Genomic DNA, 16235 nt, shown 5'->3' with positions numbered 1-16235 from the left:
CTCCACATCCTTGCCAACGCTTACTATTTCTTGTCTTTTTTGATACTAGCCATGCTAACAGGCATGAGGTGATAGCTCACTGTGGTTTTGATTTGCATTTCCCTAATAATTACTGATGTTGAGCATCTTTTCATGTACCTATTGGCCATCTATGTTTTCTTTGGAAAAATGGCTATACAGCTCTTCTGCCCATTTTTTAGTCAGTCAAAGGTATGACAGATGGAATGTCAGGCCAGTAGGGGTAAGTGACTACTTTTATTTAACAAATAGGAATTACGTGTCCCTGGATGCTGTATATATGAAAGTCCGGTAATGTCAGCAAACAACCATATAAGAAAGTGTCAGAATTTTGCAGATACAGTGAATCGAGTCCACGGCCATAACCACCAATACTGGACATCAGCAGACAGGGTCAGCAAGGTCCTTCAATCTTCTCAAGAGCAACCATGGAGTGTGGGGGCTTTCCTACAATCCTACAGTGGAGCCAGAAGTGCACCCAGGAGGGAAGTGGCAATACCCACCTGGAGTCAAATTCCTGTACCTCGAGTTGTAGTGGTTTGTCGGTGTAGGGTGTCAGAGGATCCCATGAGGATGGTTGGAGTCCACTGTTGCACCCCTCCTCTTGAGGTCGTCCTGGAAACTCCAGGTAGGGCTCTGGTTAGAACCAAGTGCTATGTGGAGGAAGGGGCTGCGGAGTAAGATTCTTGGAATGGGAAGCCTTCCTTCTGTTCGTTCTCCCCCTGCCTCTTCCCAACTGCGTCTGAAACCAGGTGTGCTGGATCAGGCCTTTCCGTTTGGGAGGCTGAGGCAAAGGGCCTTTGGGAAGATTGGACTGTGGGCTGAAGGGTCCAGGTCCCATTCTATGGCCAGCTTGACTCAGTTCAGTGACAGGACTCAGATGTCACCTCAGGCCTGTCTACCACTGTATTTAAAATTGCCACATATATCCTTACCCTCTCAAGATTTTCTGTAGCTCGTTTCCCCTTACTTAGTATATAATTTATGTATTTTCTTTGTCATTTATTGTCTCAATAGGTTTATTGTCTCAATCTTTAACTCACCCCTTCCCTAACGTTAATATAAGCTCTTCAAGGGCAAGGATTTGTGTCTGTTTTGTTTAATTCACAGGTAATAAATGTAAAGTGTCCAAAATTGTGCTTGGCATGCATTAAGAACTGTATGTTTGCCATTACTCTTGTTCACTTTAGCATCCTAAGGACATAAAACAGGACTGGCACATAGTAGGAACTCAGTGTTTCTTGAATGAAAGGCTGAGGTTCTTGCAAGAATCTTGTGATAAAAGAAGGAAACAGATTTTCTGTGACCAGCTAAGCTGTATAATAAATGCTTCTGAGCAAGGCATGAGCTGAATCCTGGAGATACAAACACTGCTGGCAGACAGAGGCTTCTAGGGCAACAGGAAAGAAAGGATCACTAAATTAAAAAAAAAAAAAGTGTATCATAGGATACATAGGAAATAATGACATGGCTAGCAGTGACAGAAAATGCTATTTATGTAATTGAAATCAAACAGTATATTTTCTGACCATAGTGGAATCAAACTGAAAAATAACAAAGACAACAGAAAAATCTCCGAACATTTGGAAACTAAGGAAAACATTTCTAAATAATGCCCCAGTCAAGGAGGAAGTTTCAAAGGAAATTGAAGGAAAATAAAAACAACCTATCACAGTTGGTGAGACACAGCTAAAGAAATGCTGAGAGGGAAAGTTATAGCACTAAATGCTTATATTGGAAAAGTGGCATAGTCTGAAATCAATAATTGAAGTTCCTGCCTCAAGAAACTAAAGATCAAGAGCAAAATAAACCCAAGGCATCAGAAAGAAGAAAATAATAAATAGCAGAAATCAATGAGATTGAGAATAGGAAAACAACAGGAAAAAGTCAATATAAAGCTGTTTCTTCAAAAAATTTTCCAATAAAACATAAAACTGACAAGATAAAATGATGATACAAATCACTAGTAACAGGAATGAATTGGGGATATCACTATAGATCCTGCATTTATTAAAAGCTTCATAAGGGCAGACTGTCAACAACTTTGCACTTAACAACTTTGACGACTTAGAAGAAATGGACCAATTCTTCAAAAAGTGAAAGCAATCAAAATCCAACCAAGATGAAAGAGATAATCTGAGTTGTCCTTTAGCCATTAAAGAAACTGAATTCATAATTCAAAAGTTCCCAAATCTTCAGGTCTAGAGGGCTTCACTGGAGAATTCTACCAAATATTAGAGGGAGGATTGTCAACAATTTTACACAATTTCTTCCAAAAAGTACAAGAGGTTATATTTCCCAAATATTTTCATGTTGCTAAGATTACTCTGATACCATAATGAGACAAAGAATGGAAAAAAATGGTTTGGGATTCAATATATAAGAAAACCAAGACGGTCCACACTAAAAATGGAGTTTTGAAACCATAAGTGATACTAGTTTCAAATATCTGGTGTGAATCCACTGACCCAGAGGAAGTTTGAACTTAGTATAAGTCTTGATGTAGTCTGATACAGTTGAGGGGAGGGAGAAAGTTTGTGGGCAGGATAGTGTCATGAGCTTTAGAGAGCACTTGGTCAGGCCCAGGAGAACTAAAAGGTGAGAACCATGATGATGAGCTTTAGAGAATCTATTATTTTATCCTGACTTGATAACTGATTTTCACATTACCTGCATAGGAACATTTTCTCCTTCAAGAGTAGCAAATTAATGTCAGGGAAACATTAATAAGAGAATGTAATTCCATGGTTGAAATATATTCACATTGATTTAATGATAAAACTATTTAAAGCATTCATACTAGAATTCCTGGCCTGGTAAAGAAATTTGGATTCCTTCTGTCATAGTAACCCCACCCTTATCCCTACTCTGCCAATCCTATAGGCTTGGCAAAACATGCACTGGATGAACTCAGAATCTAGTACCTCAAAATTAGGCACAAGCACAAATAGTTTGGTGACAAATTCTTCAGAAATCTAGATGACAACAGATTTTCAGAGCTATGAAGGTAATCTCACTTGTACAGTGTATGAGTGTGTTGGGGAGGGGGCATGTATAAGATTTCATGAATCTGACAGACCATGGAGGTTTCCTTACAAGCAAGATGAATAGTCAGAGCAGCAGCACCCAAATCACAGCCTTTCACTCGTCATAAAGTGCTGGCCGAGGGTGATTCATTAGCCAGCCTGGGAGCTCTTTTAAGTTCAATAGGTGAGAACAAATTATTTCAGGTCATACCTCTTCAAGACAACTCTCCCATAGCCTCCTATCAAAAAAAGTTTTTTTTTTCCAGTCACCTAGAATGTAGAAGATAATTCATCTCAGCCAGACTCTATATTTTCTAACAAACACCTGATGATGTGTGGTGGTAAATAAAGCCCAGCTCACAATTTTCTAGTCGGCTAGGGCTCCAAGGTGGCTTCAGTTCAATGAGAAATGAGCACCAACTCTGGCGTATGAGATATGGATCATGGAGACAGAATTTTTTTCCCAACGTGGCTTCTCTGATGTTGAATAAGGTATGAAGTTCGGGTGAAGCCTTTTCCACATGTATCACACTGATAGGGTTTCTCACCAGTGTGGATTTTTTGATGCTCAATAAGGCTTTTATTCCTTTTCTCACACTCATTACATTTATAAGACACAACAGCCTCAACATTGTCCCACTGGCTTTCCATCCTCCCTTGACTCTCCCAGGTCTCTCCATGGCCAGGATTCTGAACATTTTTATCGCTGTGGATCCTCTGATGTCTCAGGAGATGTGAATTCCACATAAAGGCTTTGCCACATGCATTGCACTTGTATGGCTTCTCCCCAGTGTGGATTTTGCGATGTTCAAGAAGATTGCTGCTCTGGCTAAAGGTTTTCCCACAGATACCACACTCATAGGGTTTCTCCCCTGTGTGAATTCTCTGGTGTCTGTTAAGGTTTGAACTGTGACTGAAGACCTTGCCACATTCTTCACATTCATATGGTTTCTCACCAGTGTGGACTCTCTGATGAATGACAAGGTCAAAGTTGCTGATAAAGGCTTTGCCACACTCCTCACATTTATAGGGCTTCTCCCCAGTGTGGATTCTCCTGTGCTTATTCAGGCCTGAACTCTGAGCAAAACTCTTCCCACACTCATGGCAAATGTGCTGCCTCCTCCCAGAGGCATTTTCCTGCTTTCTTTGTAATCTGCCCTCCTGTTCACCAGCTTCTGCACATGTAGAAATCTGGGCAGTGTCTTCACCCAGGTGGTATGGTATCTGCCCAGGCTCCTCTTCTGGATGTTCCTCATGTGGAGGCAGGTCCCTGATCTTAGTCCATATCTCACCACCTGAAATAACAAGTGACCAGCAACTGTCAAGTCTGTCCTGCCACAGAGGAAAGTTTTGTGATGAGTCCCAGGGAGGCAAGAATTATGAGGTCTATAAGGATGAGGATTTAAGTACAAGAATAAGGATGGAAATAAAGAGGGAGAACCGAGCACTGGGGAGGAAGGAGATGAGGATGGGAATGGGTCCATTAGAACAGTGCAAACGGGCAAGGTGGTGAGGACTATGCTAGGGATACATGCAGTGGCTTTAAGTTCTAAGGATAGTAAGGCTGGGTCGTGCACCCAGGATTAGATACTAAAAGGGCTGCACAGAAGGCAAGAGTAAACAAGGCAAGTGAAAGGACTTCTGAAGCATTTAGTAAGAAAAGAGGGGAAGTGGGGACTCAGAAATTGATCACCAAACAATGACAAGGGCAGCCATCTCTGCTGTTATTCCAGGTAGTGGCAGGGTACCCAAACAAAACTGGCTTCAACCTTCAACACTAGGAGATCTGAGTTGGAGTGCCACCTCTGCTCCCTGTGCACCCTCATTTTCAAGGCCAGGCTCTGCAGTCAATCTCTGGGTGACTTCTAGCTCTCACTCTATGGTCCCATTGCCCATTTTCTGAAGAGACCCCTCAGCTCTCCTCCACTATCAGGGCTAGCACCAGGAAGGGAAAGGGAGGAAATCAGCATCTACTGAGCATCTACTATGAGCTGGACCTATACTAGGGGCTGTAAGTGCTTCATCCCACTTAACCTGACTACAACTGCCGGGGCAGAGGAGAAGGCAAGATCAGAAGGGTTAAAGAGCTGGTCAGTAACAGAGTTTAGAAACGGTGATTCTGATCCAAACATAAGGGGGTTCAATGTCTTCTAACAGCCCAGTGGTTCTAATTCACAAAGGCAGTCAAGAAACCTTACGAGAAATCAGTGCCCATCAGTCTTACCCAAGGAGGTCAGGCTGCCACAGTTCTCCTGCCTTTCAGCTCTGTAGAAGTTCACCTGAGATGAATCCAGCTGTGTCCATCCAGGGGAGAGAGTCAGGACCACATCTTCCATTTTCAGCTGCCCCTAAAAAAAACAGGGGCCAAAGATTCATGCTTGAGGAGAGGCTTCACTGGCTGAAACTGGCTACTCTGTGAACCCCAGGGTGATGTCAATAGTGCCGTCTTGCAGCAGAGCAATTCTTGCCGCTGGCTACCACTGGGTAGTTATACATTTATTTGGACCTGGGCCTAGAAGTTATTCATTTATTTTCATTTTCATTTATTCATCAAGCACTTCTATAGCACTTTCTATGTGCCTGGCACTGTTTCCAAGAGCACTAAAATAATTAACTCATTTAATATAGACAACCACCACCTTAAGGTTGGGACTATTATTTATTTATTTTTTTTTTTGGCACACGGGCTTAGTTGCTCTGTGGCATGTGGGATCTTCCTGGAGCAGGGATCGAACCTGTGTCCCCTACACTGGCAGGCAGATTCTTAACCACTGTGCCACCTAGGAAGCCCCCGAGGTTGGGACTATTATTAACCCATTTCACTGATGGGGAAACTGAGGCACAGAGAGTTTAGGAAGTTTACCCAAGGTCACCCAGCTAATAAGCAGCAATGCTTAGGATGGGAGCTCAGGGAGAATGATTCCAGAGCCCATGCTCTTAACCATTATTTATTCTGTGCTCCCTCATTACATACATGTATGCTTTTACGAAAACTGTTTGAGAATTGCTAAGTTCTCAGAATGCTAACATCTTTTCTTACTGAAAAAATCAGGATAACAATTTCTAGCTTACAGGATTTGGGGGACCAGCAAATAAGATCACATTATGTGAAATCACCTAACACAGGACCCTGCAAGTGTCCCTGTTAAATGCAGGCTTCTGTCCAGACGTTTATAGTCAAACTTCAGTTTTCAAGTTTTACTTTCTCATTTGCAACTCAGAATTTCCCACGTCCTCTGTAAGGAATGAAAAGCCTGAAGCTAAGAGACCTGAAATCACTTTTCACTGTTAAAGGGCTTAGGTGCAATAGATCCCAGTGAAGAACCTTGGTCTTGTGGTCACTGGTTGGAAGGCTCTGGCTACACATCCTTTGAAGGAACGTTCACGAGGACACAGATAATGCAAAGGGGAAACAATCTCATAATACAGGTAAGAAGATGTAGGCAAAAATCAACCCATTTTCCTTTCCAGGTGGTCCATGAACCTGGATAGGAAAAAAATATTTTAATTTTCACTAGCCTTCAAGAGAAGTTTAGCACTTCTATTATAAATGGGAGCAAAAAAAACAATGTGGAATAAGCACACCTAGGACTTTGTCACCAATAGAAGCTGCAGATGTTTTGACATCACATTACGTTACCACCAGGCAAATATTGTCAAAGTCATTTGTGCTTATAACAACTTTGAAATTGCCAGTTATTAGGACTCTCCCTAGGTCTTATTTAGTGCACCAATAAAAAAGCATATATAACTTTATCACAAATTTCTTTAATGCTTTACTAACTGTATTTCAATATACTGTAATTGAGTTCTTTTGTAATCCTTTATATTTTCTTTTATGTATTTTATTAAAATACTCCAGGGACTTCACCTTACTGGCAAAGAGGTTCAGGTAGGAAAGGAGATTGAGAACTTCTAGATCTTAAACAAATGCCCCAGGCTCCGATTTTGAAATTTCAGGAAGAAACAGACCACAGCTTTCAGATGCTAAACTCGTTCTCTCTACCTGGGGCATCGGCTCATCCAGCTGCCTGTCCAGATACTCCAAGAGTACCACCACCTCCTCCCCGCTCTCCGGATGCTGCTCCCGCACCCAGCTCTGCAGGTCCCCCGGCAGGATGGTCAGGAACTGCTCCAGCACCAGTAGCTCCAGGATCTGCTCCTTGCTGTGCATCTCAGGCCGCAGCCACAGTCGGCAGAGCTCCCGGAGCCGGCTTAGCGCCTCGCGGGGCCCCTCAGCCTCCGGGTAGCGGAAGCTTCGGAAGCGCTGGCGGGAGTTCTCCCGGCACAGAGCCAGGCTGCCTGGGGCAGCCAAAGCGGAGGCTTCCTCCTCCACCTTCACCGTCAGGATCCCGGTTCGATCCTCTGCAGACTGGGCGTCCAAGGCTGCGCTTTCCTTCGATTCTCTAGCCATCCTGGGCCAAAGCGGTACTCGAGCCACCCTAGCGGGAGTATATTTCTGCAGAATATTCCTGGAAGTGGGAGATTGCTATTAACCAGTAAAATTGCAACCAGTTCCCTCCTCCCACGCCCAAGAGCCCAAGGACATTGCTGGGAAGCAGCTGCAAAGATTTCTTCCCCACGTGCAAGTGCCTCTGCGGTTCCACTCTTTGAGCCACCCCAAACCTTAATCCCACAATGAGACCCCCAAAGGATATCACGGGAGTGGGCCTGGGTAGCCCCTCCCTGTTCTAGATCTCTGGACAAGTCAGGAGAGAAATTGAGACTGGCTGAGTACACGTTTGACAGGGACCCAGGCCACTTCCTGGACTCTGTATGAAGCCCACTCAGTGACCCACTCAGAGTTATACCATTCTGTGGTTGGCCAACTTATAAAATGACCCCAAAGGCTCCTGCCCAAATCCCCAGGACTTTGAACATGATGAGGTAGCATGTCCGGACTGAGCACAAAGAACTGAATTCTACCAACAACCTCAATTAGCTTGTAGCAGATTCCTTCCCAGAGCCTCCAGATAAGAGCCCAGCCTTACCAACAGCTTGACTTTGGCCTTGGAAGACCCTAAGAAGAGAACTCAGCTCAGCCTCCCTGGCCTTCTGACTTACAGAACTTTGAAATAATAAATAGGCTATTTTAAGCTGATAACTTGGTGGTAAATTTTGTCATGCAGCAATAGGAAACGGATACCAGTTTCTTATCTGCTGTCAAGGCACTGCAGGAAGGAGAAAGAAAAAATGGCAGGCCCTGGATCAAAAGAATGAGACTGAATTTTTAAACCCCGGGCACCTGGTAGTGAGGCTCTTGGTTGCCCAAACAACTGGCATGAAAGTGACACTCAAATTCAGCTGAAAGAAGGGCTTCCCTAGAACCCTCTGAGCTTTGGGCTGGGAAGGGACCTTTTGTTTCTCTCAGAAACACCAAAGAAGCAGAATACATCACCAAGCCTTTGCCCAGGAGAGAGAAGTGGCTGCCCCTGGTTCTTGGCACCTCACTCTGCCACTCTTTCCTTCCCTTCAAAGCCAGAGTCCTTAGAAGGAAGCCTCTGGTCCCTGACTCTAGTCCTCAGCTCCCACTATCCTTTAATACACTGCGGGCAGCAAACCACCAACAATGACCACTGCGATTGCTCCTGCAAATATAACCAGAGGTTTTTTCCCCCAGTTACCATTTTGCATGGCTTCTTCTCAAGCAGCCAGGCTGATGCAGCTGTCACTTCCAGAAACCATCTTGTTCCTGGATTCAGGGGCTCCATTCTCTCCTGCTTGCCTCCTTCCTGTTTCTTTCCAGCCCCCATTCACAGTCTGGTTAGGTGCAGACTATCAAGCCAGGTTGCCCTGGGTTCATAATCCTGGCTTTATTACTTACTTGTTGGGTAATAGCCATTAGGGATATTGTGAGCATTAAGTAAGTTTATGTATAAAGTTTGTACAACTGTGCCTGGCTCCTGGTAAGTACTATATAAATGTCAGCTAATAGTATAATTCATTGGGCTTTCTCCTTTTAAGTATGAGTGGGCCATGGAGTTGTTTTGTTTTTGTTGTTGTTGTTGTTTTTCCCTAATTTTTGGCTGAGCTGAGGGGCATGTAGGATCTTAATTCCCCGACCAGGGATCAAAACTGTGCCCCAGGCATTGGAAGTGTCTTAACCATTGGACCACCAGGGAAGTCCCCTAGAGTTCTGTTCTCAACCCTTTCTTTTCTCTCTCCACATTCTTCCCCAGAACTGTCTTTAATCACATATAAGATTTTAACTCTCATTTCTAGGCTGAAGACTCCTGATCCCTATCCTGAGCTGCCTCCCAGACAGTTCTAGCTGGAAATCTTACAAACAAATCCAATTCGATATGCCCAAACCAAGCTGATTTTCTTCTCCCCATTCTGCTCCTTCCCCAAAATGGCATCCTCTAGAAACAGCAGCACCAGCTGCTGGGTTTCCTTAGAATTATCTTTGACTTGCTCTTCTCATTCAGTTGCCACACTAGATCACCTGGTCCAATCTATCTTAACCATGGGATGTCTCTCAGATCTGTTTCCTTTTCTCTATTCTTACTGCTTTTGCCTTGGCTCAAGCCCTCATTATTGTCTCTAGCCTACTAAGTGCTTTCAACCCCTTCATTCCTTCCTTACTTTCTAGGGTGCTACCAGAGAGCTCTTTCTAAAATACATATCTAAGCAAGTCCTTCTTTTGCCTAAAACCACTGATGCTCCCATTCACGTCCAGATAAAGCACTTATCTCTACTCATGCCTGCTGCCAATCCTCTGTCCCCATAAACCGGTAACTAAACTCTGGGAACATCACATATGGTCACACAGGTTGTGTACTGCTCAATGTGCCAGCCAGTGGGGGCTCAGGTACGGCAAACCTGTGCCCTCCAGACTGTGTTCACTCAATGGAGGTATCTGGATTTTAACAGGCACAAAGATTCCTGGGATTTGCAAGAGGTGCCACTGACCTGACAGGCTGTTTACTATACTCTTCATTTAGTATTTACTTTCATGCTCCCCCATCTTTGCAGGGCAAATAGCACTTGAGCCCTGAAGCCCAACTTCAATGTCCCCTCCTCTGCAGGGCCTTTTTCACCCCCCTTAGGCAGAATGAGCTGTCTCCTCCCACTAACACTTCCTACCTTTCCTGCAAAATAAATATGATAGCTTATGGAAACAGCACATTGAGAGTGCTCAGATTTTAAAATCTCCTTACCCTGCTGGACTGTGAGTTTCTTGAAAACAATTCTGTCTATAGCTTACTCATTTTTTTATTCCCCAGGTCCTCACACATAGTAAACACAGAGCAAGTTTGTGGTTGTTGTTTAAGTGAAAGGAACGAACGTGAAAGCACTAGGTGAGTCGTTATTTCTGTAAAGCCCGGTTTCTCCACTTCAGCTCTGTTGACATTTTGGGTGGGATTAAGTCTATGGTATGAGAGGCTGGGGAGTGGTCCTGTATAAAGTAGGATGTCCAGCAGCAACCCCAGCCTCTACTCACTAGATGCCAGAAGCACCACCCACCTCCAATCATGACAATCAAAAATCTAGATATTGCCAGATTTTACCTTGGGAGACGAAGGGCCTCTGGCTTAGAACCACTGCTGTGAAGAATGAAACTGTAAAGTTCTGAATTACAAAATCTGCCTTTAAGCCTCAATGTCAAAAATTATGGGGAATTTAGGGACTGGAAGAGGAAGTCACTTGGCAAGTGGGTGAAGGGCAGAGCTTCTGCCAGGGAGTAGAGGTGGACGTCGGAGTTGCTCAGGTTTCCCATAGTTGGCCACTTGGCAGCAGAAGGATATGCAGAAAGGGGCTGGGGGGTCTATGTCCCCTGCAAACATGCTTGGGGAGTTGCATGGGGTGTCCCACAAGGAGTGAAGCTAGAGATAGATGCCCTGCCCCTGTGAACTCTCAGCAGGCTGCAGAGATAAGTGACAAATCGGCACTCAGAGGCTGCCTCAGTGCCTCACAGGAGAGCTGGCACTCACTGTGTAAACTACCATACACTGTAGTTAGAACATGGGCACTGGAACAGACAGCCTTGATTCAAATCCCACCTCTGCCATTGATTTGCTGTGTGACCTTGGGCATGTCACTTATTTACTACTTAGTGACGCTCTTTCCTTCTCTAAAAGGGAAATTAAAAGGATCTACCTTATGGAATTATATATTTGTTAATATTTGTAAAACATCTAGAACACTGCCTGGCACATAGGAAGTATTTATTGAATAAAACCTAGAGGATGGGATTATAGATTGATCTCCTCCAACTTTAGCAAAGACAGGTAAGAAAATTCTCCCTCCCCTCAAACTCCCATCTTGAGTTGGGAAGGTCCAGGAAAAGGAGAAAGGGAGAGAGACCCACACATACACCATACCTCACAGGTTACTACTTCCTCTGTCATTACCCTTCCCAGAAGCCGTGGGACCTGGGCCTGTCCTAAAAAGGGAAGGGAGCCCTGAGGTTCCTCTGAACCAGATGAGACTAGATTTTCAGTGAGTGCAAAGTTATTCAACTAGGCTGAGGTGTAAGTCCCTCTTTACTCAGTGGAATGGAGGAGCCAGAAAATGTAAGGTTCGTAGGAGTTACCAGGGGAAAAACAATTCCAAGTCTATATCTTCATGAGTTTCTGTTCCTTAATCCAACCCTCTACAGCTCAGAGGATGACAGGAAAGGGATGGAACTCAGGAAACTGAGACCCCATCAAGTGTTATAAATGAACAGTTCCAGAAAATACGTATTCCTAATGAGCTGCCACAAGATATCTGGGGCACTGTTACATGAATGAATAATGCCAAAATAGGTGAGCCTGGGTCTACTCAAGTCTCCAGGGCCAAATACCAGTGCACAGGTGAAACAGAGAAGCAAATTAAAATAAAGATTTTCAAACTTTGCTATACATTAGAATCATTAGGGAGCTTTTAAAATATCCTGATACGTTGACTATAAGCCAAAATCAGTTAAGTCATTCTGGGGGGAGGGGTGGAAATCAGGCATTAATAACTTAAAAATTTTTCTAGATGATTCCAAAGTGCAGCTGAGTTTGCGAACTAATGAGTTAAAGATATTCATTAAAAGAAGCAGTCCGCCAAATCCAGAATGTAAGACATTTTATAGCACAGAAGACCCAAGTTCTGCAACAAATAAGTGGTGTTAAAAAAAAAAAAAAGAGGAGGGAGAGGGAATAGGAACTGTCATAGATTAAGAGAGGTTGAATACACATCTCAACCAAATGCAAATGGTAAAAAATATTTGGACCCAACTGGGGGGAAAAAAAAGCTGTAAAAAATTTGAGACAAATTCCCAATTTGAGACAATTGGGAAAATTTGAACACGATATTAAGGAAATATTGTCAATTTTGTTGAGTGTAATAATGATACTCCAGTTATATTAAAATAAAAGCCCTTATTTGTTAGAAGTTAACACTGAGGTATTTGTGAGTGAACTGATATGATAGTGAAACCAATCAGGATCCTATGGGGCCCTCCTGGGTAAAAAAAGCCTTTCCATGTCCCCAGTTTCTTGTTTATAGGAAAAAGGCTTCAGCCTCCTCGACCTTCCCTAGTTTCAAAGGGCAGATTCAAGCAGTTTCTAATTAGAGAAGAGAGGGAATGCAGAAACAGTGGGGGCACAGTCAAATAGTCTGATTCACTTTGCTGTACGCCTGAAATTAACACAACATTGTAAATCAACTATACTCCAATAAAAATTAAAAAAGCAAATCAGGGACTTCCCTGGTGGTACAGTGGATAAGACTCCATGCTCCCAATGCAGGGGCCTGGGTTCGATTCCCTGGTCTGGGAACTAGATCCCACATGCATACTGTAACTAAGAATTCTCATGCCACAACTAAGGAGTCCATGAGCCACAACTAAGGAGCCCTCAGCCGCAACTAAGACCCAGTTCCACCAAATAAATATTTGAAAACAAAAACAAACAAAAAACAACTACAAAAAAAAAAGCAAAGCAAAACAACAACAACAAAACAATAGTGCAGCTATAAAGCAGCGTCCCAGTTCCTCCTTAAGAGATATACTGAACAACATATCTGAGTTCTTCTGGAGGAATTAAGGTCCCCACTCAGGTGGAGAAAGGTAAGATTCTTTTCTCCAGGATGAGTGAGAGATTTCTGGGGCACTGCCCTGTTTACCTCACCACCAACCAATCAGAAGAAAGTCACACACCCTGCAGCCCTCACCCCAAATTTTGCCTTTTAAACTCTTCCCTGAAAACCATGGGGGGGATTCAGGGTTTTAGGCCACAAGCTGCTCGTTCTTGCTTGGCCCTGCACTAAACCTTTCTCTGCTCCAAACTCCAACATTTTGGTTTGTTTGGCCTCACTGTGCGTTGGGCACATGGGCTTGTGTTCAACAATAACACCACGGGTTCTGGGCCTTCTTTACTGTTAAAAAACCTCTCTTGCTCCTCATGAATCCAGGTAACCAAGGAAAAGGCTTCCTGAGAATTAAAGCTTTGGGAAGTTTGAGCATCACAACACAGAAAACAAACCAGTTGAGTCTTTGCTTTAGAATAAGTTCTTCTTCAGCTATCTTATTTTTCCCTCCTAAAATACAGAAATCATCCATTACAAAAAGAGCTGACAAATGACACCAAAATTTAAATAAACAGTAAGAAAAGCCAGTCACCAAGACCACTCATTAAAGATAATATGTCACTGTTACTGAACGCAAGTTCGTCCAAACAGATTGGCCCAGCTCTTAAAAGAGAACCGACCCAGAGTGGTTCACTTCCCACAAGCGAATGAGCCCGGATGGAGTGGAGAGAAATTCCCAGCCTGCGCAAGCTAGAATGCCTTACCCCCAAGAGATATCAAAAGTGGGCGGTAACTCAAGATGTTTCTCGGCTCCAAACAGCCTCGTACAGGGACAGTCAGTGCCTGTCAGGGAGAGTTCCTCAGAGCTGCCCGGAGCAAAATGAGCTCTGGCAGCTGCTGGGAACTCGGGAAGGTGCTGCTTCTGGTCGGGGTCGACCTGCCAGGGCAGGGTCTCCTGGGCTGACTCACCAAAATTGTTATGGAACGCAAGTTTGCATGCCTCACGCACAGTGAGGCCAAACAAACCGGAACGTCCGAGTTTGGAGCAGAGAAAGATTTACTGCAGGGCCAAGCGAGGAGAACAGGTGGATGACTCTCAAAAGCCCGATGGTTTTCAGGGAGAAGTTTTTACAGGCAAAATTTGGGGTGAGGGCTGCAGGGTGTGTGACTTTCTTCTGACTGGTTGGTGGCAAGGCAACAGGGCAGTGTTCCAGGAATCTTATGCTCAGCCTGGAGTTACCATCTTCCACCTGGGTGGAGCCTTAGTTCCCACAGAACTAAAAAATATTGTTTTGTGTATTCCTGGAGAAGGAACCAGGACCCAGCTTTATTCACTGACTACTGTTTTGATTGTTCCTCCTTTGGTTCTGCATTCCCTTGCTTCTTTGATTAGCAACTCTTTGAATCTGCCCTTTGGAACTCAGGGAAGGGTCTAAGAGGCTGAACAAAGCCTACAAACTAGAAATGGGGGACACAGAAAGGATTTGTACCCAGGAGGGCCCCATAGGGTCCCACTTGGTTTCATCTTCAGAGTTAGAAATAATAATAATAGCAAATCTTTAAATAGTGCCTACTCTATGTTTGCCCTTATACATATTAACTTATTTAATCCTCACAACAACCTAATAAGTTAGGTGATATTATTATCCCCATTTTACAAAGCAGTAAAATGAGGCACAGAGAGGTTAAGATGTTGGCCAAAAGTCACACAGCAAATAAGTGGCAGGAATAAGGCAGGAATTGAACCAGGCAGTCTGACTCCAAAATCCAGGCTCTTGTCCAGTACCAGAGAGTAATTTAAAGACCTAGTACTGACCTCGTCTCCAGGCGGAGCAAAAATGTAACGGATCCCATTTTCAAGGCTCATCTGTGAGAGCAACCCAAGAATCCTGTCTTCAAATGCCCTGAGGCATGGACCCAGACTCCCAGAAACAGCCCTAGGTGAGAGATAGTGTAGTGGGCCCTAGGTGGGGACCCCTACCACCACAAGAGAGTGCCCTTCCATCCCCTATAGCCTCTCCTAGGGTCTCCTCTGGGACTGCAGGGGACAGGTGAGGGAGGGGCTTCTCTACAGACACAGGTAACACATCCCAACCCAGGGACAAAAGAACAGTGGGTCTGCCAGAGGAGAGCCTGGAAAGAGACCTAAACCCGCACTGGGATGTGGGTGCCCAATGGGCATCCCCTACTCACCCCACACTCACCACACGTCCAAACTAGCAAACCACTGCAGGTGGGGCAGAGGCCACTTCCAGGCCTCTCTAGCCACCTCCACCTCCTGGACAGACACTCAGGTGTTACTAGCTTCCTGCCCTGTCAGCTACCCTCCCCTCAGGCTACTGAAGAGGCTTTCAGTAAATGACATTTTCACTTGTAACAAAGGAAGGAAAGAAAGGTGCAGGCCTCTGTCTATAGTTTGCTACATTTGCAAATTAAAACATGAAATAGAATTCATACTTTATGGCAAGACAATAAAAATTTTAACATAAAAAATTTTCTCTGCCCTTTGGCCTCCTCTCTCCCCTCCCTGTGCACTGTGTACCTGCATTACACATCAGCCGAACCTGCTCAACCATAAAGAGCAGCACTCTCCCAGCACCAAGACAACTCCTTAAAAGATAGCATTCCTTCCTAATCTAGTAAGGGGCCACAATGACTCATGACCCACTACTCGCTAGATTGTATGAACTGTCAATAATAGGTCATTTAACGTGCAGGCCTCTGTCTCAAAAACTTATATAACTGTGCTTTGACCTCTAACAGGCGGAACAGTTCTCAGAGCTGAGAGGCTGTTCCCAGGTTATAATTCTCAATTTGGCTCAAATAAAATTTTCCATTTCTTTCTTAGATGGTCTGATTAATTTTTTACCAATTGTAAACATTTTTTTTACGTTAAGAAACTCTGGAAAAAATACATAAGAAAATTAATAATAGTGGTTACCTGTGAGAGGTGAATGGTGTCAACTACAGATTGGCCCTTGCCATCTACCTCTACAAGGATTAAATTATGAGCCACTGCAGCTGCTGACCTTCAACACCCCCTGAAAGGAGTTCAGGGTAGAGATCAGGAATGAGGCACTCTGTGCTCTGGGAAAAACTGGTGTAACAGGTCTTCAGATAGTTAAATATTTTCAAGAGAAGATTTTATGAGCCCAAATCTCGCATCACCTCGTATCTAGAAAAGCACTA

At 44.0% G+C, this 16235-nt stretch overlaps 1 protein-coding gene across 4 annotated transcripts in view; it reads right to left on the bottom strand.

The window, feature by feature from the left end:
• Positions 1-270: 270 nt before the first annotated feature.
• The window catches only part of ZKSCAN3 (zinc finger with KRAB and SCAN domains 3), a 27218-nt gene continuing 11253 nt past the window's right edge, over positions 271-16235 (bottom strand). For 2 of the 4 annotated variants that reach the window (XM_057699986.1, XM_057699987.1), the window contains 3 exons: positions 7051-7516; positions 5269-5392; positions 271-4339 (listed from right to left, as the gene is read on the bottom strand). In XM_057699986.1, coding sequence (XP_057555969.1) covers positions 3486-4339; positions 5269-5392; positions 7051-7458 — 1386 coding nt within the window. In that variant the 5' untranslated portion in view covers positions 7459-7516 and the 3' untranslated portion in view covers positions 271-3485. Of the gene's footprint in view, positions 4340-5268; positions 5393-7050; positions 7615-16235 lie in introns of those variants that run through there. The other 2 variants (XM_057699989.1, XM_057699988.1) reach the window with 2 other exon arrangements.

Source organism: Hippopotamus amphibius, chromosome 11 (genome assembly GCF_030028045.1).
Source record: "Hippopotamus amphibius kiboko isolate mHipAmp2 chromosome 11, mHipAmp2.hap2, whole genome shotgun sequence".
NCBI classification, from domain to species: Eukaryota; Metazoa; Chordata; class Mammalia; order Artiodactyla; family Hippopotamidae; genus Hippopotamus; species Hippopotamus amphibius.
This window is presented reverse-complemented; position numbering and strand designations above follow the sequence as displayed.